General features: G+C 38.7%; 1 protein-coding gene across 1 annotated transcript; it reads left to right on the top strand.

The window, feature by feature from the left end:
• Positions 1-1,260: 1,260 nt before the first annotated feature.
• On the top strand, positions 1,261-24,110 carry nxph2a (neurexophilin 2a). Its single transcript, XM_044365670.1, has 3 exons — positions 1,261-1,934; positions 2,037-2,186; positions 18,630-24,110. The coding sequence occupies exons 2-3, from the start codon at positions 2,142-2,144 to the stop codon at positions 19,374-19,376; spliced, it is 792 nt and encodes a 263-aa protein (XP_044221605.1). The 5' UTR covers positions 1,261-1,934; positions 2,037-2,141; the 3' UTR covers positions 19,377-24,110.
• The last annotated feature ends 1,168 nt before the right edge of the window (positions 24,111-25,278 follow it).

Here is a 25,278-nt window from a genome sequence, read left to right as displayed (position 1 = left end):
GCATAGAAAGATGTGTACTCTCTCTCCCTTTCTTTTTCCTCCCTCTACTCCAACATGACATATTAAATGTGGGCAGGTCTCTAATGGAGGAGAGTTAGTTTGGTGTTCCAGTTTGGAAAAGTACCAGATCAGTGCAGTAAAATATCATTTTACTAGTTCTACATATCTGTAATTCTATCTTCAGTAAAGGGCACACAGTATTATATGAGAGTCATCTAACAATACCAGGTAATGCTTTGGATCACATTTTGTACAAAGTATCCAGGCTGTGAAATGAAGCATTTCCTCCTTTCATGCAAATCCAAAGAATATTTCCCCTCAAATGCTTTTATTATGGATGTAAATAAACAAATTTATATGGTCAAAAAATTACTAATTGGGCCTGTGACACAAATTAATGCACAAAGCTGCATGCAATTAATAAAAAGAAAGAAGATGACTTTGTAAAGTATTGCAAGAACTGATCTATGAATATCAGGGAACAATTGCAATTAATTTAGTATTGAAAACTCACAAAATTCATATACAATGTTAAAGATTTTAAATTCATCAGCGGCATGTTAATTGCACTGACGTATGACTATTCCCGCCTAAAGGATCTGAGGCATTGCAATCAACCCAAAGTCTGTTGTGGCATAGAAAAGAAAAAAATAGTAAGGCGATACTCTCACTCTGAATTGATAAGGCCTCTGTTGTGTAATGAGCAACATTTTGCTCTAAGCTGCTCTTCTTGTATTTCATTGTGACTCTATTACCTTCAGTCACTGGGCTGTTGTCACAAAGCTGCTAAAGCTTAAATGAAGAGAAAGCACTGACTAGTTTTGCAACTAGTCAGATGATATAAATCAGAAATATGAACAGATGTCATCTGCACACTGCAGCTGAAAAATCCTCTCTGGAAAGTGAGATGGTTGGCTGTGACCACATGGTGGTGCCAAAGTCACATAGATCCCCAAATACTTCTTGTCTTGTCCACGAGAAAAACCTATTGCCTTCGGAAACAATCAGCACAACGTTTGACCTTTTGCTGTCTGCTCCGTGTGGTCAGGAGTGCTGCGTCAGCCGGTTCTCAAATGAATAAAGATCACACACAACTTTGTGTTTCACCAGCATGATTCCAAAAGCACTGACAATATGTGTTTTCATGTATGAAGGCATCATTTTGTAAAGTAAAACACAGATGTTTTGTGTCAAACATAACAAATACATATAGACCGTCAAAGGACATCTCAGAAGATGTCGAGTATGGCTACATTTACTCTGGGTTTGCAACTTATACGTCCATGATTATTCTTTGATCAACCTAGTAGCCTAAAACACAGTGAAACTCTCCGTTGCCCAAGTGCCATTGCGCGTTTAAAGGGTTAAAAACGTGGACGTATAACTGAACAAAACCTGATAACAGTGACATCAAGACTCTTACTTGTCTCCTGAACGGAGAGAGTAAGACTTCAAAGCTAGATCTTTGGTTTGACTCTGCACGGATGCGCGCCAAACCTGGAATCTCCAGACGCGCAGCATAGGATTTTGCGCACTGAAATCAAGTAGAGCTGAAGAGAGCGCACAGCGAGCGGACTGCAACTGTATCTTTACTGCAGCTCTGTCTGTGGGATACGGGCTCATTTGGCTGTACCTGACATCGACATCATATTAATACAATTACTCGGGATTAAATAGGGGAAAAGATATCTCACAGTTTATGTCGGTTTGGCTTGATTCGCAACTTAGGAGTGTTGTTTCACCTGAAACACTGAATGTAGCCGATTCACCTTGTTTGTAGAGAAATCAAAGAGTCCAAGCTGCTCAGGGAAAAAAAAATCACTCAACAACCCGAGAGACGGAGACGATTGCGAGGATTTTAGGACACTTTGTCGAAAGTGGATTGAACAAGGATGATTCCAACCGCCTAAGTGAGGTATTACATTTGCAAAACGGTAAGAAAAAGTTCATTATTATCTTTTAAAGATAAGACTCAAATGTCATTTCCTTGGGGTCCTTTCAGATTTAAATCGTGACATTTTCGACTTTTCTCGCAGGTGATCAGAGCAATGTTTCAGCGGCATGTGCGTCTGCCCCTATCCAAATCTTCCAGAGAGGATTTAAGCGCCGCTCATCTTGAATAAGTCGAGAAGTCATCGAAGATGAGAGCTCTGCAAACATTCCTGTTCTTTGTCCTCCTGCACCAGGTGAGGCGTGAGGTGGCTGAATGAGCGCAGCCAGAAATGTAAAAATATGTCTGTAGCCAAGAGGGCTTTAAAGAAAAAGTTGGCTTAAGGTTGTTCTTGTGTTTTTTAAATTATTAAAATGTAAATTTTTAAATATTAACAGTTGACCCTTAAAAGACATGAGCTAAACAAAGTTTTATATATTTATATTTAAATTATTTATATTTATATATTTTACCAGTAATATGCAATTTACTGTAGATCTGCAACATATAGCTCCTGCGATATAAGCTGTATCAATCACCACATAATATCAAATATCAATTAAATCAATTCCTGGCATGAGATAGAGTTTACAGACATGAGCAGCAAATGTGTTTGGCTGACATGAACTCATTCAGTTTTACAAAGGATATACTTTTGTGTCATCAGAACCTGCAGGCTTTACAGTAAAATACCATCTGACTTAATGAACATGAAATTTTAACATCTCTTAAAATAGAGGAAACCTCAACATCTCCACATATATGGTTGTTTTATTTATTTATATAGCCTATTAAGAACATATCGTAAAAACAAAAATAATATTTTTTTGTCCAATTGCTTTAATTTTGCAGAACAGATTGTGACTTTGCCAAAGCCATAATGTATTATACACTATGTAGTTAATTTCCTTAATAGCATCTGAATGAACTTTTTATTCCTATTTGGCATTGTGACTTTTCCAAAGAAACATTTATAGTTATAGAAAAATGCTTGAATGTGTATTTAAACAATAAAACAACCATTTACATTACATAGTTAATGTGAGAAAAATGCTTATTATAGTTCAGAATTAACAATTATTCTTAATTGAAAAGTGGATTAAATGTAGATTAAATAATCAATTAACCATTCACTGAATATAAACTAGTATTTGCTTGTTTGATTTGCTTGCTGTGCCACCGTGCAAAGTTTATGGTTTATTTCCACTGTGGTGTCTTTATCTTTTATATTATGGCCTTTTTGATCTTGCTTCTGTCACTTATGGCTCAACAATGCCATACAAATACAGCATGCCTCTTCATTTATTCAGCTATATCACATGGATATTTCTGGTAATCAATCATTTTAATAAATTTTGCTTATAGGCTTGAACAAGGTTCAACCTCTGTGTTGAACACCCGACACAGCTGTACTAAAAACTAGGCCGGAGTTTTTTAAAAAAGACAGCTGTGAACAATAAGTGAAAATTGCACAGGTTTACAAAAGCTTACGCTGTTGCTCCTTGATAACTTATACAGTGTGATGAAATCACAAGTCCTTGTGAAATTATTTAATATTTACCAGAAATTGATTGTCTTAAGCTTCTGGACATAATCTTTCCCTAGTCTAATTCTGTTTTGATTGCAGGAATAAGCTCTCCAAAGACTTATCAAAAGCTTTGGGGAAATACAAAGGTCTTTGCCCGCTTTTTTTTTTTCCCCAGCAGCCGCTGATGTTGTCCTCTATAGGTAGCTGAATACAGTGTGGTTTTTATAGTGATCATCCTAGCTTTAAGGGCTCTTGCCATGATCACGTCTGAACAGAAAATGCCATGTGATTGAAGAAGTTCTTCACATCTGTGCCATCCTCAAAGAGGGATTTTTTAAAGATAGCCTTGAACTGTGCAGATGTAGCGGCAAAGTGGTGCTGGCTGCTCTGGATGCTGTTGTAATCAGCCTTGTGTCTATTGGGAGCCCTGCCTCCAGAGAACAAGGCTGCTTCCCTGGGGAGGCTCTCTTCATATGCCTCACTGGTTTCCCTCCCAGCAGACCCACGACTCTCTGACTTGGGACACATTGGTCCTTATCAATACTCGCCCACCCTCTGAAGAGAAAAAATGTTTAAATACCAGGCCAAAGCTCAGTGAAAGCGTGAAATATGTACCAAAACTTCTTGAGCTACGAACAACCTTCCTTTTTTTCTTCTTTTTCTTTCTTTCTTTCTTTTTTTTCTTACAGTAACTGATCCATAGGATAGTTTAGTATGAAGAGGCGCTGGACAGATGTGGTTGTGTGTGACATGCGATAAAATTGCAAGGCCAGATTTCAACCCGGGCATCATATAGTGTCACAGCATGCATCTCAGCCAACTGAGTCACCAAGATACCCTGTAATATGAAGGAAACATGTTTATTGTTTTAAGCAAAGGGTCAGCGTCTGTAGCATTCTTCAATCTTTCATGCGTGTGGCCAAATCATCCAAATGACACACCAAAACACAAAGACTTTTCTTCTTCTTACTCTTTTAGTCATTCACACACACACATACAGAAACACTCAGAACATGAATCAAACAGTGAAAATGTAACCCCGGCCCCAGCATCTGTGCCATACCCCAGGGACAAATAAGAGGGTCAAAGCCATCCTGGGAGAACCCATTCTTCCCCATGACATCTGCTGCAGTTATCCTTTGTGCAATGACAGCAGAACAATGTAGATGAAGATAAAACATACTTGAGAGCTCTGCTCTCTGCCATCTTCCCTCTGCCTGTCCTGCCCTGCCTTTAGTCCACAGATTGCATGCAGTGGGTTTTTCAATGCTTCACGGGATTAAGTGTGAGGAGATGTTGACAAAGTCTATTATGCCTTCGTATCCTATGGCTCTTTGGTAATATCATGCCATGACAAAGCATCTATGTGGCCCATACCAAAAGGATCAGTGGTGGTGTTAAATGTATAGCTACCCCCTCTGTTACCGTAACGCCGCCCGGGGTCAGACTGAGCAAGGCATTTTGATAGAAGGGTGTGACGCATTAAAGAGACAAAGCTGAGCTCGTTACGAGTAAGCTGAACATGTCTTGTCCCCTGGATCCGCTACATGCTTGGAGTTCATCCCCAACTTTGATGTGTACTGATTTAGAGGATTACAAGTGATTTCTCACAGGATTTAGCATTTAATTTGAGCAGTTATTTATTTCTTTATTAACATCTAGTTACTCGATTATTTATCTGTTCATCTGTCAGTGAAAGTGGGAAATCATTACAACAAGTGAGAATTTGAATTCGGTTCGGTTCAATTTTAGCTGCTAATATTGTTGTAAAAATGTGCCAAAGGATTTTTTCCCCACTTTTTTTCTCTGCAGTGCTGGAGCGAGACAGTGAGGCTCTATTCAAAGTCAAAAAGGGCTCTGGCAAGGACAACAGTTTTATCCCTGTCTTCATAACAAAACATAAATTCTACATAAATTCCCTCTCTGAGGGCTCTTTAACCCTTTTCCCCTTCCCCATGCTCAATTAGGTTTGGTTTTATTATTTATTTATTGTATATTTAAAGGCAACTAACACTGGGAAGTGTAATAAAATGTACAGTGGGGGGATTAGGAGCAGCTCTTTAATCTCACGCTTCTGATAATACTGCATGGGCTGATTGATTAGTTTTTCAGGAAGCTTATGTCAGAAAAACCTAATCCGTCTTTGGATTGTGCCAGCCTTGTAAGGTTTTCCGCGCCGCCACTTTATCATGGCGGCGAATTACAGAGCTGCTGGGCTGTGATAAGGTCCTAGTCTCTTTTACAGACCCCACTACCCAACCCCTGCACCCCCCCTTTCCCTCTGGACAATAAAAAAATGTGTTTATATTCTTCACATCCCTGCTCTGCCTGGTCTTCACATCAACCTCTCCCAGGATTTGCCTTGTAAGAAAGAGAGAAAAAAAGAGTGGAACTTAAGTCTTCAAAAAGCCACCAGAGAAATTGGGTGGGGAGCGAGAAAAATATGAGAGAAAATGGCAGGCAGACCAGTAGAAAATTTCTGTGGAAGTGATTAAACATGGATTGACAGAGTGAAGGGGCCTTGTATGCATGTGCTGCCTTCCAGGAATCATTTTGGAGCTTACATGGTGCTGATGTGTATCTGTGCTCATATTGGGGTCACAATCTTTCTAGCCAGAAGGCTTGACTAGATAATCCCTCATAAACAATACTGTCTGTGGCATTTGCAGTCCTCAGCCTGTATGTTGTCTCAGACCTCCAAAGGAAAGGTTGTCATTTCTGCGGGTTAAATCCCTCAAATGTATCTCGCAGCCACTACAGGTTGTATTGACTGTATTGAGCCCCGCAACCTATTCCTTTTTCAATCATCAATCATAATTGTGTGTGTACCAGCAATCAATCCATGATAAAGGTCCTAAAATGAAGAGAATGAAGTTCCAAGTGATTGATAGGTGTGACACAATTGCCCTTTGCATTGACAATAACGCTCATCTGGTTGCTGGATGGACCATTTAAGACTTAAGTCAAACAATTATGAGCAGCACGATTACTTTTCCTCAGCTCCTCCTGTGATGTGAGGTTTTCAGGATGAAGCGAGGTGCTGAGCAGCTCTCTCAGAGCAAGTCGCACCCATTCTGGCGGCTCTGGTGCAGGAACCATTATGTTTAATATGATGTTGAGTAGAGGCGTCGTTAGGCCTGGGCATCCGAGGCTACAGCCCTGAATGTTTTATGAATATATATATATAAATATATAATTTTACAAAAATAAGAATTAGAAAAAATAGCGCTGGTCCTATTCATCTGTCATTCCAATCATGCATTAAAGCCATCGAAAATAATGTGATATCGTTGATCAAAAATGCAAATATGTTTGGGTCCTCTGTGTTTCATTCAAGCAGCGGATCGACTTCACACTACACATGCGTGCATTTTGTGTGAGCGCGAAAGAGAGAGAGAGATAGAGCGAGAGAACGCGCTCCAGTTACAAGGCTTGTCATTTGTTGGCATCTGGTGGTAGCTAGCCAGCTAATTCACTAAGGCAAGACTTGAAGGCTATGGATATAGAGTAAGAGGCTTTTTCAAAAAGAAAAAGGATGAAGGCAACGAGGCGCAGGCGAGGCTAGAGGAGGTGGAGGAAGAGTTATCTCCTGTTGCTGTAGCAGCAGATGAGTCAGGACGTGAGAGTGCCATTGCCTCATCCACAAGCTCAGGTTGGTGAAGAGGAGGGCTCCTCTCAAAGATTTTTGTCACAAGGCACACCATTTACGAAAACAAGTATCTCCAAGGCACACTTTTACATATGATTATAGCTACTGTATGTAAGTCATCATAAATAAGACTAATTCCAAGGCACACCTGGCCAGCTCCCAAGGCACACCAGTGTGCCACTGGTCTTGCTAGCCTGCACTCACTGTGATGGAACAGTGCAATAATGATTTGCTTTTGTATAATCTGATATTGGTTGGTGTGCTCAAATCATTGGTCAAGTCTCTGTATAAAATACATTGGTAAATAACGTGTTTATGATCTAATTATCACATCAAAAAATTAGAGACTTGGTTAGATTTTGGTTGGCATATGCTGATTGCATCCTTTTAATGAGCTGGACAGTAAAGAGGAGAGAACAGAAGAGATGAGGAATGTAACAGACAGATGAGACACCAGAAGAGCTACTGGAGAGGTGAAGAAGAGGAGAAAATCAGATAGACAGCTAAGACACAGAGTTAACACAATTTGTCAGTTCAAATCACAAATCACAGTTCAAAAGGAGCATTTGTCACACAATAGAAGCAGAAGCGGACCAGAACTGGCAACATACGATCGAGCATATGACTGCTTCATCAACGTCAAGGCTCTTATTTTTTCTTAGAGTTTTACTGCTGCTGCTGAAAATAAAAATAACAATAACAAAGTTGAATGAGAACTCAGACTGCACTCATTTTGTTTATTTTGATTTCATGTCACCAGCCTACGCAACTGACCGGAACCTTTTGGAAGAACACATTGTCTCACATCTTATATTCATTTTACTCTAAAATAACTTATAAATAATGGTGCAATTATCAGCTGAAAATCTTAAGATTTCTGGGCTGGGCTAAGCCCCCAATGTTTCAAGAGCCTAACAACGCCTCTGATGTTGAGTTTCCTGATCTATCTGGTCCACAGCTATGAATTTTTATGGGCGATGTGCAGCCTGAGGCGGTGTTAGCTGGAGGCTCCGCTATCTTATAGCATTGTCATTATCACTCTGCAGGGTCAGGAAGATCCAGCATCCTCTGATGCACAACTTCAACTTTTTTACTGTCTGCATTGCCTTTCAATGCTGTGCTGCAACAAAACAAAATGTAGACAACAGTTCATATAAAGCAGGTATTTTGTCTAAATCATCTGAGGAATCGTGGTGTCACTTTTTAAAAAAATGTTTGCATAACAATCCAGTATTGAAAACCACATAGTTGTCTTGTTGCTGTACAGCCATGACTTCTCCTTCATGTCAGAACTACCAAACCATGATAAGCTGCGTAATCACATAAAACCATGACTCTAGCTAGGCACAGTAGTAAAGTTTTTGCCTTTGAAGACTTTCATATTTCCCAAACACTCTGAAGTTCCTAATTACCACCTGGTTTGGTACTTGGAGAAGGCAATCACACTACAAGTCAGCGCTTGGGAAAATGATTGACCTCTTTAATTAAAACTGCGTTGCTTTCCTGTAAAAAGCAAGGTGTGACAGCTTTAGAGTAAGTACAGTAAATCTCCTTTCTGATTATTCTCAGTTTTGCATTTCCTCCTCTGCGTCTGGGCTTTGAGGCCTTTCTTTTCAGCTTGTCATTTCCAGCCCTAACAAAGCACTGTCAGCTCCCCTCTGTCTTTGTATATTTCTTGTGAAGTACCTGTCTTCAGAGCTGTTCAGAGAAAAAGGAAGCAACGTTGTTTCTACTCCTGTTTCTTCTTCAAAGGGAGCTGTTTCTGTGAAATCAGCCGCGGCACAATCTGCTTTGAGAACAGAAACATTTGCTCTGTCAAATTCAGTGGACGTACGTTTGAGCAAATCAAGCAAAAACATTTTGAATAAAACACCCGAATCATTCACAGCATGCATTTGAAGAGAGGAAAAAACAAAACTGAAGTTGTCACACATGAAAAAAAAAGAAAAGAAAAAAAAAGAAAGCTCAGCTTAGATTATGTTTTCTTGAGGGGAAGTGACAAAACTAAAACGGGAACCCTGAAGTATTAACATGCCATGCCTTCTTAAGTATTAGGTGAGGAGTTTTACAAGCACGTTTGCTATTGTTGTACACAGTAGAAGGTGTTTAAAATTGGTGAAGAGAATGATAATTACACTGAGTCCAGCGTGTTTCATAGAATTATCTTCCTGAATCCCTGCTATCAGGCGCACGGAGGTGTGCTGCAGGTTTCAGGAGCCTGCACAAGAGTTGGCGCTTTGACCATGTAAGGGGATTATGAAACTGATGATGCGTTGAAAGGTAACGCCTGCCTAAAAGTGAAGTGTTCAGGGCTTTGCTGCTGTCACATGTGGCAGGTGCTGAGATAACACAAGTATCCAGATTACCTGGAGGCTCTCGTCCCAGCGCCTCCACGCTCTCTCCTTCTCTCCTAGTGGGATCACTGTTAACACTTTCTGAACATCAGGCATCATCGCTGCATTTAAATTACCCACACCACCGATATCCAACTTTCACCCTCGAGGCTTGCCACCGCCAGGTGAAAATAAAATTACAATGATCTCCTGCAGTTAATTCACAAACTGACAGCAAGCACATTATTTTAAATTGTTACAGGCTGTAAATTCATGCAGCTATACAATTTGGATTTTTATAGATTTTATTGATGTGAGGAGAGCATTTGAATCCATAGTAAATATGGACGAAATGATAAACCTTCTTCCTTGATCTGTTGATTTACTATTTTGTCAGAGTCACTGATGCTTGTCAATATAAATTCAGTTGTATCCTTGAATTTTTGCCACTATTACGTAGATGCTGCAGGTTTTCTTGCTTTAAACAGCTGAAAACAGTCATGGAGTGTAAATTAAATACATTTACTCAAGTACAAATTTGAAGTATTTGTATGTCACTTGAGCATTTTATACTGTATTGCAGCCACTACACTATGAGCTAATATTGTACTTTTTACTTCATTACATTTGTCTGCAAACTAAGCTTACTAACTACTTTGTAGATCAAGATTTTCAATAGAAATGTAAGTAAAATATGATATAATATATATATATATATATATATATATATATATATATATATATATATATATATATATATATATATACCCAACAGTATATAAAAAAGTTAGTGTTAGCTGCCAGTAGGCCAGCTACTGTACAACATTAAAATGCTTTTTTATATGTTGATGCGTTACTAATACACATCCAATAATACAATATATAATATAACTCTGACAGGAGCCATTCAGTATATTAATTAAAAGCAGAATTTTCACTTGTAATGGAGTGTTTTTACAGCATGATATTGCTGCTGTTACTTTATTAAAAGTCCTGAATTGCAGTGATTTTTATTTTAAACACAAATATGACTGTACTAACTTATGAGCTTAAGTAATGATTAAAAATAAAATGCTTCTACAATAACCCTTCAATTCCTGCTGCCTGAGAGTGAGTAGAAGCAATCTGTCTTTAATATTAAAGCAATAATACAGGAGTACTGTGCTGTGTGCATCAGGTGTACAACTGCTTTTTATGGCTCATGTGAAAATGTGGTCGGTTTACAAATCTGGCTTCCTTGCAATGTAACATTTTGGTGTCTGATTGCCTCCAACCAGCTCTATGTTATGACACAGAAAGGAAATTCTAAGTTTAGTACATTTGTGTTGTCAGTAGATCTGACAAAACCATTTTTGTTTATTCTTTTCCCAGCAGAAAACAGACTTTGTACTAGCTGCTAAGTAACAGATATAAAAGATCAGGCATTTAAGTTAATGTGATACTTTGAAAGGTCTGGGAGTGCTACTGTATATCAGGATTAGAATCCAAACAAACTGTCATTAAGGTCGGAGCTAACTGTGGTATAATTTCCTGTAATCTGTTCTGTTTATTAACAAAACACTGAAGCATGTTTCTACAATTCTGTGTTTGCAGCTTCCATACTGCAGTAGAGATAACTGTGTGTGATTTCTGTAGTTAAGTGTTTTACTTCTTGTAGGAAAATGTTCTTTGATGACACTGTGGACTTCACTATGAAGTTATGGGATTCATACAAACACCATTACCAGTGTATGTTTGTTGAAGCTCAAAAAAAAGGTGGGGTAAGGCATTGCTTCAGTCAGTGTCAGTTGCTGGCAGGAGGGAAAATAGAGGAGCCTGTGTGACTTAGCAAGAAAAAGAAAAACACTGACACTATAAACATGACTAATAAGTCACATAATATGATTTATGCTAGCCAAAGGAGGGTTATTTCCTCTAATTTATGCTAATCATAGGATGCAAGCAGCCCAGAGTGACATAATGAGCAGTCAGATAATATTTTGCCACAACATGTGTGCGAAAACACCTCCCAAACATACAGTAGTCAATTTTTTTTAATATGAGAGATGCTGATGCAACACAGAGAATAAAATAGGACTTGTATGGGAAAGACTCTTTATTGAGAACTCTACATAGTGGTGTTCATAGCTATAATTTCTTGGAAAGTAGGCATGATTCAGGGTTCTTGCTCTCTATCAAAGCTTATTGTCCTTCACAAGAGAGGTCAAATGTTGAGGACAGTGTCAGATCAACAGCACCAGAGCTGTCAGGGATACAGTGTCTTGCTCATGGACACCTCTGCAACACGTATGCTTGCTGACATGAGCACTTGACTTGGGTTATAAAACATTCAAACTCATCACCAGGCAATATTGTTGAAACTAAATAATACCTTACACACCTCAGAGCCCTAAGGCTTGGTTTATGTTTTCTGTTTGGATTGATGGAGTTAGAGCTAGTGATGCAACCCCTGAGTTCTTCGGCATTCATAATTATCTCATGACGACTGACTACTCATTTGAACACTCTGTACTTTTGTGGTGCTGAAGGAAAATTCAGCTCTGAATAACAATGAACCCACTGAAAAAGTGGCCGCACGAGCACATTAATTCAACCTGTACAGCCATGTGCTTCTTACTTTTCCATCATTTTGGTCACAGTTTTCACCGCACATTTAGTGTGAATAAAAAAAAAATGAATTTACACAATTATTATTCACTGTGTGCTCCTACACCAAAAGTTCAGTGAAGTTTGATGTTCACAGCTTTGTGTTTTTAATGTCAATCATTCTAATAATGGATGCCTCCCCCTCTCTCCACCTGAGCATCTACAGTAGATAGCGTCAGCTCCCTTGTTACATATTATGTTTCATGGCAATGATGTGACACTCTTCAGGTTTTTTTCAGCACATCTGTCAACAGTAAAAGAGGTGAAGGGATGAGATAAAGCACTGGTGATACCACTGGGATTACTGTGATGAAAACATCAGCATCACTTTTTTTGGAGCTTGTCATACCCTCTCCTCTCACCTGCACAGCATGTTTAGACAGTTAGAAGCTGGTCTGGTGTAAACATACATACATCACCTGATGAGTGATGAGTTTTTGAGGCCTTTGGAGGTCTTATTCTTATTAGACCCCAAATGTGATTATAAGAACATCCATTAGATACTAGCTGCTCTAAATATTTATAAGACATTATCATTCAACTTATCAACATATTAAAAAAATGTGTCTGCTAAATGAGAATGAAGTTATATCAAGTATCAGATGATAATATATCTAGTATGTAGAGGATGACATAATCCACAAATTAAATATTGGATCTATAACATCTTGAGTCTTAAGATAGTAGAGGCTGTCTCATTCTGACAGAGGTCAGGTAGTAATGGCCTTAAGGATTATACTATAGGAGTGGAGGTATGTCACATGCACCCACACACACTAACGGTAGCCATCCGTGATTGGTAAGGTGCCCCCGGTGTGGATTTGCTGTTGCGATCCACCACAGTGCTGAAGCACCTGCCATGTGTTTCCCTGGACAGCCTCTGATTAAAAGTGATGGCTTTGGAGCGTGAGGCTGTTCCAGCGATCAGAGCAGCAATCTATTCTTCAGCAGCGTGTAGACTCTCACTCTGGGCTGCCTAAGCGCCTCCAGGGCCTTCTCTCTTGGAACTGGCTCTGGGTGTGAATCATTACAAATGATATGCCCTATAACATCAGGAGGAAGATGGCTGGGGAAGGATGTGGGGCAGGGGATTGTAGGCTGACAATGGTTTTAATGCGAGTGGAGCTGCTTGTCATGTTGGATGCTTGAAAGCAAGAGGCTGCAGTCCATCTAGCTCCGCCACAATCTGTGGTCTAACACTAGCAGCACGGGCTGTGCATCTTTAATACAGCAGGTGTTGTGTTGCAATAGTACTGGGAGAGTATTACGAAAGGTAGCGGTGAAGCCGGTGTAATTTCCATGGGAGGTCCAGATTTTTACTACGTAGAAGCACATCAAGTTAATGAAGCTTCAGACACAGAAAATTAGCAGAGAAATGAATTGCACCACCAAAGTGAGGTCAATTTGCACAGATAAATCCATGAAGAACAGTGGAGTGCATCATTGGAGCTACTCTGCGTGCACTGATGAGCAGGTTAATTGCCCATTTTGTTTATTGTGAGAAAGATGCCTGAAACCAATTTTCCCCAGACGCATATTCCAACCTTATGTGCTGGAAAAAAATCAACTATGGAAAACTAAAAAACAGATTATTTTAGCTCACTGAAACAAGGAACTTGGCAATGGACACTATGCAGAAGCTCTCAATACAAAAAAAAAAAAAAAAAGGGACAATAAGAAACAGAAAAGCAGATATCAGCTCACGAGTGGCGGGCCACATTGTCAACTGTGCCAGGTTGAGAGAGATTCCATCAGATTCCATCGCTGCCATCAAAACAACACTGTAGCCTTGCCTGCGGCCCAAAGCCCATCACGGCCGAGTACAATGTCGCCGGCTGCTCACTGAAAATGCATTTTAACGGCATCTCTTCAGATGATCCAGAAGCCAGATGTCACTGGCTTCTTAATAACTTTCTAGAGGCTAGTTCTGGTCACTGTGGCAATTACCTTTATGTCAGGCCTCTAAAAGATATGTCTACCCACGGGACAAGCAGGCAGCCAGCTCCATAATGCTCATTACAGATGAACGTCGAGGCTGATTCATCCTGACTTAGTGTGTGGCAGGTTGCTGCTCAGGCCACTGTCAGTATTTAAGTTTCATTAATACCTCTGGATAGTATTGATTGACACAAAATCACACATACAGTACATGTGCCATAGGGGTAGAACCTTTACAAATGATAATTGTACAATACTCCAAGTGGTTTAGTAGATGCACTGTGGAGAACATCTGTGACCTACTTACATTTTACCTACTAATTTATCCCTTATTTAGAGAGGAAGGTCCTTTAGATACAAATCTCTTTTCCTGGTCTTAGGCGAGATGGCAGTAAAAACAGAAAATTTGCACATAAAATGTATTTCATACTGATACCTACATAGAAATACATGTAGAATATACACATTAAAACAAAAAGCAAATATTCTTTAATATGGGGAACGTACAGCCTAAAATCCTGTTCACACCAACAGGTTTTCTTCAAGGCAGTTTGTGAAAAAAGACTAAAAGAAAAGAGAGCACAGCTGAAGTAACAATATCTGCAATTTATTCCACACCCAAGGTTCATAGAGAGGTAAAAATGTACTTAGGTGTGTGCACTTTAAGCATGAACTAGAAAAATTCAGTTTTCCCGCCTTTGATGCTGACATCTATACCAATGATACAAATTCGTGATATAGAGTCCAGACACTCTTTTAGGCAGATTTTTTGAGAGTCTAAACAATTTTACAATATATCAGCCAATGTTAATTTTTTAATATGAATGCAAAACCAAAAACGTGATTCCTTAAATTTGATAATTAAAGAATTGTGACCAAGATATGTACTGAAAGAGGCATTTTACAATTGAAAACCAAACTTCCTCTCTGGTGCACAAACTATGTATGTAAATGACTTCAAACAGAAATTACTTCTCATTTATTGGCTGATATTTACGCCAGTATTGATATATCTGTGAACATCTAAAATCAACCGATAGTATTGACACTACTAATGCTGGATCAGACCAAAAATACTGAATATTTATTGATCTAAACTTATGTGTCAGTGAATTTAATATTTAAAATTGACAGCTAACCATACAATATTTATGATAACTTGAACTTAAGTTGAGAATTTTATGTCCAAAATTGGTTCTTATTTGACAAATAGTGCACTACATCTACATTTTCATTGAGTGTTTGAATTTTACTGAAAGTGTAAAATTTGTAAACTACGTACTGGGTTCAAAAATTCCCACAATGTCCATAACACACACATCACTTTTTTGTAATAAATCTCACAATGCAATATTTTGAGATTTGTAAATACGACACTCCAACTGTCAGTGGTGATGCAAAATGATGATGATTAATACGTGTAATAAATCTGTATTTATTAGTCATTAGACAGAGAGAGAGAGAGAGAGAGAGAGAGAGAGAGAGAGAGAGAGAGAGAAAGATTTCAGGTCTAAAGGGGAATACTGTATGCATAATAGCATGAAAAAATACTGCAGATATTGAAGATACTAAAAATATATGCATTCAGTATGAAAGCAGTTTTTATGTGGATACATATGTGGATCTCCATTAACATTACTGACATGATTTATAGTTATAGTAGATTTATAGTATGTTTACTGCTGTATCACTACTCTCTACTACTCTTTTATAAGACATGTATAGCTTTTACTGCTGTGGTATAGCTGTAATATCTTTGCAGATGGGTATAAGGTTCATGCATGACTCTGTGGTTTTGTTTAGGATGAACAGGAAAAGGTAGAAGCTAAACCACACAGACAGGTATCAGTGATGTTTGCCACTAGTCACTTCTTTGCCTGGTGCTGCTGAAATGAGGTCTGGTGTTTTCAGCTCCATAAGTCTGCAGTTATTATCATAATAATGTCTTGTTTCAAGTCGCCCTGAAATGCCTCTAGCACAGCAGCACCGATTAACAAATCTTAATTAAGCTTTTGTAGATTCTCCTTCATGAGACCTTGCCTCATTTTTTTCTACAGCGTCTTGTTGTACAGAAACTCGGATTCCTTTAGTCTCTTTTTAAGAGGCACCACATTCGCCTAAATGAACGAGGTGTGTTAGTGTGTGCAGGGAGACAGCGAGAGAGAAAGAAACCAAAGCCTATGTCTCAGTGCAAGCTTTCAAGTTCCCAGTGCTTCATCTCTCTCGGGGCATTTAAGTATTAGATATCCCTCTCCTGATCCTCTCGTTGTCACAGCAATTTCCCCAGTTGCTCATCATACTTAAACTCCTCTCTCATTTCCATTATAATCATCCTATACAAAGCTCACCTGAGATTTACACTAAAAGACAAAATTTGGTTTCACCTCTGAAGCTGCGCAGCACGACACCCAATCAGTAACAGATATAACAGCTCAGGCTGGTGAGAGGATGAGTGCCACGTTTTGCTCGTTCACAGCGGTGAATAAATGATCCTTTTGGGAGTCCACAGTCACACAGGTTTTATGTTCAGCATAGCGTGTTATTGTGATGTTGTAAGAGACATATCAAATTAACAGCGGAGCACACGCGAGGTATTACTAAGTGGCAGTATCAGTGAGGAAGCACTGCCACTGGAATTAGTTGATTAAATGACTGTGGATATGATGAGCTACACAGAGGGACATTATTGCAGTGTTGCCTCATTCATCCGTGTTTATGGGGAGCAACTGTCTCAATTAAGCATTGTGAGGGCCGATAGATGGGCCAGGCTCACTGTCCGTGGGAGACACATTGATTTCACATTATATATCCAGATAGCTGAGCCATTATGTCCTATTTGCTTCATTAAGGTGTCACTACTGTCTAGGACATAGGAAGCATAGTAAAGAAAAGTTCTAATTGTAAGATAGACAGTTGCGCAGCATTTCATATACATTTACATGGACGCTTTCACATGGCCAAATGAAAGGTTTATAGGAATGTGAGGGGTGTAATGTTGTGGCAAAACAAATTGTAGCAGACAGACCTAGTTTGTTAGCTTTGTACACATGTGCTTCAGTTAGGCTTACAGCAAAATTATAATTAGTCTGGAAGTAGCGCGCCGCAGCTCAGTGAGAATTCAAACAGCCGCTGCTCGGTGCTTTCAACATCTGCTTCTCTCAGTGATCCCTACAACCGGGCCTGGGGAAAGCCGGCACTACTAATTACTAATAAAACTAGCTAAGCTTATTGCCGTGAATTATTAAAGCTTTATCTGAAGTGGACCAGGAATCGCTCCCGAAGCTAAAAGGCTTTGAGGTACAAGGAGGGATCACAGTTCATTGCTGCGTCTGGATTAGCATTTAGTACATACTTTACCATACAAGAAGGGTGTTTTATCATTGGGAACCATTACAAGTCAAAGTTCATGTGCATAGAATATCTAAGAATAGCCCTGGTGATCTGGGACCAGCTCACATGTTAAATCCAGGGGATTTTCATTGTCATGTAATCTGACAAGTCGTTCTAAAATATTAGAAGCTTAATGCAAATGTGATCCCAGCTGGGGTGCATGCATCCAGAATCATTCCCTTATACTGTGTTATGAATTTCATATTTTTATTCAGTTATTTATTTTTATTTATTTATTTATTTATTTGTACCATATTTTGTGCTACAAATGTCTGGGAACAGTTTTATTGCATGCTTTGCATTGCTATTTGCAATGTTTTAAATATGTATTTGTAAAACTAAACATTAATATATGCATTTAAGCAGTTATAACCATCAATCATTGCTATTTGTTCTCACATATTTTGGTGTTTTTGCAGTTAGACGCTCAATGTCAAACCTTCTTGTATTCAGTATCTTGTAGACAGATGTCTCAATGATGGGCATACATATAAAATCCATTTGACAACCCTTGCTCTTTAGTGGTGAATAAGGAATATTTTTGTTTGACCCACTTTTTAAAACATTTTTTTTAAAAGAACAGCACTTTTAAGACGGCAACTTGAGTAATTCAAGAAATGTCATTATGCCAAGAAATCAAGTGGCTTTTTGTATATTCTCAATAAAATGTCATACTTCCAATTACTGAGCACTCCTTCAGCATCTGTTTGAAGTTCTTTTTGTAAAGCTTTAGTTTACCAAACATTTTTCCCATGGGTACCTTTTCTGTAGTTCAGCGTTTCCTAAAGTAAATCTTAACTTGTGTGACAAGCGGGTGCTCCATGCTCATTGTGGGTTTTTTTCTCTCCAATTTTAGAGCTGAAGTGCTTGTTTTCTTTCCTTGAAGTGCTGCTGTAGCATTTTTACAGTGCAATCGCCAAAATTTAAGATTTCATGTCTGTGAAAGATATCACTGCCAGTCTAAAACTACATCATGCTTTTTAAACATTTTCTTAGCAAACTGGAAACATCAAATACATTTCTGTCTGTGCACCAGTGGGTTTTTTCCTTGGAAAGACCAACCAGAAATGTAGTGTTTGTAGAACAACTCCAAAACACTTTGGTATAGGTTGCATAATCATCATGTTACATTACATAGTAATAGCTTTAAAAGGTTTTATGTCACCTAACTGTAATGCTCTTTTTCTGTCTACCTCTGCTCCATTTTCTCTGAAGGTCACATGCAGGAAAGTGCGTGGAGGAGCCACAGAGCTCATCGAGTGGGGGGACAGAGTTAACGAACAGAAGATTTCTCCCACGGGGGCGAGTCCACAGATCCTCAACCCCCTGCGTTTGTTTGCCAGGGGCTCCCCGGGGTTCAAGAGCAACATGAGGGAAGTGACATATTTACAGAACATGGAGGACTTCTGGGACTGGTTATCTAACCAGACAGATGTTCAGGGTGCACAGGCCAGAACTAAACGCAGGCCCATCGTCAAGACTGGCAAGTTCAAAAAGATGTTCGGGTGGGGGGATTTCCACTCCAACATCAAGACTGTCAAGCTAAACCTGCTGATCACAGGGAAGATCGTGGACCACGGGAATGGCACTTTTAGCGTTTACTTCCGCCACAACTCCACGGGCCTAGGGAACGTGTCGGTCAGCCTGGTGCCGCCCTCCAAGGTGGTGGAGTTTGAGATCGCCCAGCAGTCCACACTGGAGACCAAAGACACCAAATCATTCAACTGTCGCATTGAGTATGAGAAGACGGACCGCAACAAGAAGACTACCCTGTGCAGCTTTGACCCATCCAAGGTGTGCTATCAGGAGCAGACGCAGAGCCATGTGTCCTGGCTGTGTTCAAAGCCCTTCAAAGTCATATGCATCTATATAGCCTTTTACAGTGTAGACTATAAACTGGTGCAGAAGGTATGCCCTGACTACAACTACCATAGTGACACACCGTATTCCTCCACAGGATGACCTAGCTGTTGTTAGTATGCATCAACCTTTTGTTTTACCTTTAAACAATGTAAATGTCAACCTCTAAGCCCTTCGTCCCAAAACACCTAAATACCTGAGACAATTTGCTGGAAGTGCAACTTATAATGGGTTGCACACTGGAGGGATTTGGTGCATTATTACAAAACCTTTGTATATACTGCAGAGAAGTATAAAGCTCTAACACTTCAGATAGTTAGGTGTTCAGGGACTTGGTTTAAGGGGTTGACTTGGGATTCAGAGCTAGCTACCAACCCTGGGTAACTCCTCCCCATCACAACAGCACTGTTCTCTGTAAACCACCGGTAATTAGCATGTTGTCCAGATGTTTTCTTTAAGGCTAGACCATAGGCAAGCAGTCCTCCCAGTTGGAAACGCATCACCGGCTTCTGTGCCAGTGCTGCATTGATGCTAACATTGTCAAACTATTCCCTCAACTCATTTAATCCTTGTGCCTCACTTTAAAAAAGTTGCACTGATGTCGTTAAAGGAGAAAAAAATGTCTGCATCAAAAAACTTGCATAAAAATATTATATATTAATATTATTTTCCACTTTCACTGAGTTAAATCTTTCAACCAACTTGAGTCCTGATCATCACTACCAAACATTCATTCATTTTCAGAATTTTAGCCATTTAAATGCCAGTTTGTTTACATAATGCCACTGTTGTTTTTGTTGCACCCCCCCCCCCCCCCCCAAAAAAAAAAAAAAATGTAAGGGGATTTTCCCCCCACAGTCTGAGATATGTCAGTGATTAACAACAACATTAATTTTAGGGCATTTCTATTTTTTGTGCAGTGTACCCTTACTAAAACTGCTATAAAAATACTATATATCAATATTTTCCACTTTCACTGAGTTAAATTTTTTAACCATCAGTCCTGATTATAACTACTAAATATTCATTCATTTTCAGAATTTTAACTCTTTAAATGCCAGTTTTTGACATGATGCGACTATTTTTAAATGGAAAAAAAAAAAACACAAAATTGCTATGTTGAAATTCTTTTTTGGATTATCACAGTCTGGGATATGTCAGTGATTAGCAACAACATTGATTTTGTTGCATTATTATTTTTTGTGCAGTGTCAGTGCACACATAGATCTTTTCATAATATGTGCACGCTGATTTGTAAACTGTGCTCAGACACTGTGATGAAGTTAGTTTTAAGTTGGATATTCGACAGACATTCACTCCGGATCCAGCGGCTTCTTCTTACTCAGTTTCACGCAGTGTTGGCAGTAAGAGGACGGTTAGCTCACCTCCGAGCGCTCGCTCTAAAACACCTATACTTTCGTGCTGACTTGCCTATATTAGTGAAAATTATGATTAAAGAATTTTACTAAATTGGTCTCATGTAGCACACCTATTTTGATTGCTAATGTGTAATTAATTTACTTACATAAATATTTGAATAGAAAATAATTGCAGTTTTTTCAACAGTTTCCATGTCATGTGACCCAGTGACTCCAAATCAATCCAAATTGTATAACCACTCTGGACAGATAAGATACACCTCTTTTTAGTGGATTTTAGTGGTTCTTCTCTTTTATATAAATTACTGTTTTGAATGACACAAAACCATTGTTATTTTCAATTTTATTTGTCAGTTATTTTGAAGGAAAATTCATCATTTATTTTCAATAGCTTCCATGTCATGTGACCCAGTGACACCAAATCAATACTGAATTATGTTACGCTACTACAGTCCTGTCTCACATTGTTGAAATTTAGTTGTTTCATTTTCATAATTGTCCAACAATAAACAAAATACCTATATTGTGTTTCTCAAAAATGTAAAAACATGTTGTTAAGTTTACAGCCACTTTGCTATGTTGACTTCTTCTCACCTGTTCCGTTCTACATTTGTTACAATGTAGAACGGTGTACGGTACAATGAGGTGTGTCTTATTTGTCCAGTGCAGTAATAATATCTGGTATTGATTTGGAGTCACAAGGCCACATGACATGGAGACTATTGAAAAAAAAGATGATTTTTCCATAAAAATATTTATTGATGGTCCCTATGTGAACCCCCCCTCCCCTTGGTTTTGAGCAAGTGCTTGGAGGTGAGCTAACCGTCCTCTTACTGCCAACACTGAGTGAAACTGAGTAAGAAGAAGCTGCTGGATCTGGTGTGAATTTCTGTCGAATATCCAACTTAAAATGAGCTTCACTGCAGTGTTTGCGCGCATGGATTGCACACAGTCTACGAATCCGTGGGCACGGATTATGAATCCGAGAGCATGGTTTATAAACCGTGTACATGGATTTACACATGGATCTTTTTTTTTTTTTTCTCAGCTGACCCCAGGGAAGCTCTGTAAATTTCCACTTTCACCAAGTAAAATTTTTTAACCAGCTTCAGCCCTAATTATCACTACCAAATATTAATTCAGTTTCAGAACTTTAACCTTTAAAAGCTAGTTTTTGAAGGAGAGAGACAGGGAGGGGGGGGGGAATTGTGACCTTCAGTGGCTGCTCCAAACACACACACCACTCTCTGAAATCCATATCAACACACACACACATCATTTTACTTGCGTACATTTGCTACATTGACCTCAGTGCTCCATAATATAGCAGCAATGCCTCTAGTGGAAACCAGGAAAATAGCATGTATTTATCCCATAGGGCAAACATGAGAAAATGGTTAACTCTGGTGGAAAATAGTAAAAACTACAATTTTGAAGCCAGGTCAGCTCTAGATTGAAAGCCTTATGTAATAGAATGCATGATTTTATGCTGTAAAGGCTGAGGGGTCAAAGATTACAGTTTAAATAGGTTTAATTGGGGACATTTTTGTCCATAAGGATCCGAGTGTCTTTATTTTGGCTACACATTTCATTATAGTCTTATTATAGGAGCTGAGGTTGAACCAAAATTTTAATCAAAATCCACACCCTTGTCAAAATTTATGCCGTATGCATTAACACAGCCAAAATGATTGAAAAATCACAAATTAAAAAGCCAAAAATGTCCCTAGTGAGGCACAAGGGTTAAACTGTCTATTATGGGATGAAATATAACACAATTTTCAGTCATGTTAATAGTGACAATACCAAGACATTTGAATTGTTATTCAACAGGGCATAAAATTATATATTTCCCACTTGAAACATGGCTACATTTTAACTAATTAATCAAAATAATCTGTTCATTGCCTCGAAGTAGAGTTAACATCCATTTGTATCTGTTAACAGAACACAGGCAGGACAAGGACTATTCTTTCAGATACGTTTGATCAATGGGTATTTTTTCAAGTAGCTCTGAATTATTAATATGGCCTTACAACCAATCTTTAATCTCTTTTATCTTTCTCTTTTTGGTGCTGAAATAAAGTGAATTGATTGATTGAGCTTAATATTAAGTGCCCATGAGAAAATAAATGGATCCAAGAAATCAAACTCTAAAAGCAAGCAGAGAGCATAATCGTTTATCATTACACATACGTATGTAGGTACCCATCCATGCATAACCTGGCTCCTGCCTTGTTCGCTTCCTAAAATATGTTGGTTTTCTTGCTACAATCATCATAACGTATGTGTTGCTAAACTAGTCTGAAATCCAACATCTGTGTTTGCAGGATGCACTTTGAGGCATCAGCCTGGCGAACAGGGCCCCACAGTGGATTAATGTGTCAGGAGAGGTGGGGGGGAAAGCGATAATTGCAGGACAGGTGGATTTAGCGAGTCTGGCAGACAATTATCAGCACTTTGTCATGGTCCCGCCACCAGCCCTGACATTACCTGTCTTTAATAGGCTTTAATTAGCCTGGGAAATTTCATTTACCCAAGATCAAGAGTGAAGAAACCAAAAGAAAAAAAGAAAAGGGGGAAAAAAAGTGAAAATACAGAATCTGTCTGGAATTTCAATGAGAAGTGGGACTAAATTTTAAAATGTCAAACATTTCCCAATTGTACAGCAGGCTTTAGTTGACTGGCTTCTGTGTAAAATTGGATAACATCCAGTCTCGTAGTAAATGGTGTAATGTACTTTGACTTAGCAATCACAACAGCTTTAAAGGTTGTGTTAAAAACCATCACACATTAAATGCCATGAGTGGAGATGATTGCATACATTTGGGGTTTTTAGGCTAGGGCATGTGGCAATGACTAAACACAAGACAGTCATTTCTGTCATTGTTCCTTTATTTGATGTATCTCTGATGTCTTTCCCCATCAGCTGTAAATGATCCTGTCAAATTATATACACAAAGAGAGGTGTATGATAAGGAAATAACTAAATCTGAGTTGATCTATGTTGATGTTTTAGTTCTACTCCTTTGTGCAAATGCTGTGTATTAATGTGTAACCCTAAAACTAAACGTGTTTACTTATTGCTTCAGAGTAAACAATGTCAATTTATTCTATTTTTTTCCAGAGAAATATATCAATGAGTATACTGTTCCTTATTTTTGGTGTTTGTTAAGCAATATCATGTAGATAGATGTCATATTTATTGCTTATAGTTAGATTGCTTTGATTTCCATTTTTGTAATCCTTGCAGATTGTACCTATATTGATTTCCTGCTTGCTTAATCTTGTTTAAACAGTTTCCCCTGTAAAATAGGAATAAGAACACTGCTGTGTGTATACTGTAAGTACAAATGTTCATTTTGGAATATTTGATTTCATAGGGGGTCATTTTGTTAAAATGAAATTGTAAAGATCAATTTAGGTTTTTATGGCATTAAACCTTATTTGAACTTGGCGCAGCATATTGTCATACTGAGTCAGCTCGCGTCTGTCAGTGCTCACAGTTGTCTCATTTCATTCCTATAAGGACTTCTCAACAGGATAAACACACCATTTTAAGAGGTACATTTCAGTGTAGCTTTTTAATGGCCAATAAATCTGTGTCCACAGGCGTGGATGATACCAGAGGTACACCTCAGGGAGCACATCCATTTTGCAGTGGCCATCAGGGACAGGGGTCTTTTCATTCGCTTCCATTACTCTTATCTGATCAGGGTGAGGCACCCACTCCTAAGGCATCAAGTCACACCAGGCTTTCCTGCTGCACACATCCAAATCCTTCGGAAATATCACTTTTCATGGTGTGAATACTGATAATTAAAGACACCCAAATAATGAATGATTCCCAGTTTGTTAGGTAATTGCCCCAGTCATACACTGATCTTACAATTAACACCAATCATTTGATTATGTTTACATCAAATTCACCAAGATGAAAATTTGGATTTACTTTTGGGGAATATTTTTTTTTGATGATTGTTACGGTTTTAACACCTTTCGTTGCTTCTTGATTAACACTTTAGACTAACAGTCTACGATCACACATTCACACATAATTTTTTCACTTGCTGCCGCCTCTACAGACCAGAATGTAACACAGCAACAAGACATGTTGTGTTTTCATATGTTCATGAATTCTTTTTTCTCTTAACTGCAAAGGTTCTGAGTCTACAAATGCTTTCTCCGTCTAGAGCTGATGTGTATTCCACAGCTGGATTTGACAAGTTCATGACCTTTAACTGGGTTTGTGAAAACGCTTTCTGGTAAAAACAAAACAAAGGAAACTACACAGTTAAGTGGACGAGTCTGGGGAAAGCACAGTTGTTAGAAAAGCATCTAAGAGTTTATCACAAAATACTGCCTGGGATGCACTGAGCACCACACGAACTGTTTCTTTAGTCTTAATCTGTCATTTCCTCATGTGGAAACGATGCTGACCAGACACCAAATTTTAGTTTAGGCAAACAGACGTGTCATTACTCAAGTGAAAGCACTACTGCAGCCCTGCTTTATTTAGGCCTGAAGTATAAGACAAGGGTATTTTATGTAAACCTTTTAACAATAAACTTGGTGAACCCATATTCATATTCAAGTGTTTGAAGTTCAGGTCCGCAGTGTCATTG

This window comes from Thunnus albacares, chromosome 11, assembly GCF_914725855.1.
Source record: "Thunnus albacares chromosome 11, fThuAlb1.1, whole genome shotgun sequence".
Taxonomy (NCBI): Eukaryota; Metazoa; Chordata; class Actinopteri; order Scombriformes; family Scombridae; genus Thunnus; species Thunnus albacares.
The sequence above is the reverse complement of the archived record's forward strand: the minus strand, read 5'-3'. Positions and strand labels throughout refer to the sequence as shown.

What these genes read in the sequence shown, in the direction of transcription:
- nxph2a (XM_044365670.1), top strand. Translation starts at nt 2,142, where the DNA reads ATGAGAGCTCTGCAAACATTCCTGTTCTTTGTCCTCCTGCACCAG. An exon ending in TCTTTGTCCTCCTGCACCAG is followed by an intron (nt 2,187 to 18,629) that starts GTGAGGCGTGAG and finishes TTTTCTCTGAAG; the next exon opens with GTCACATGCAGGAAAGTGCG.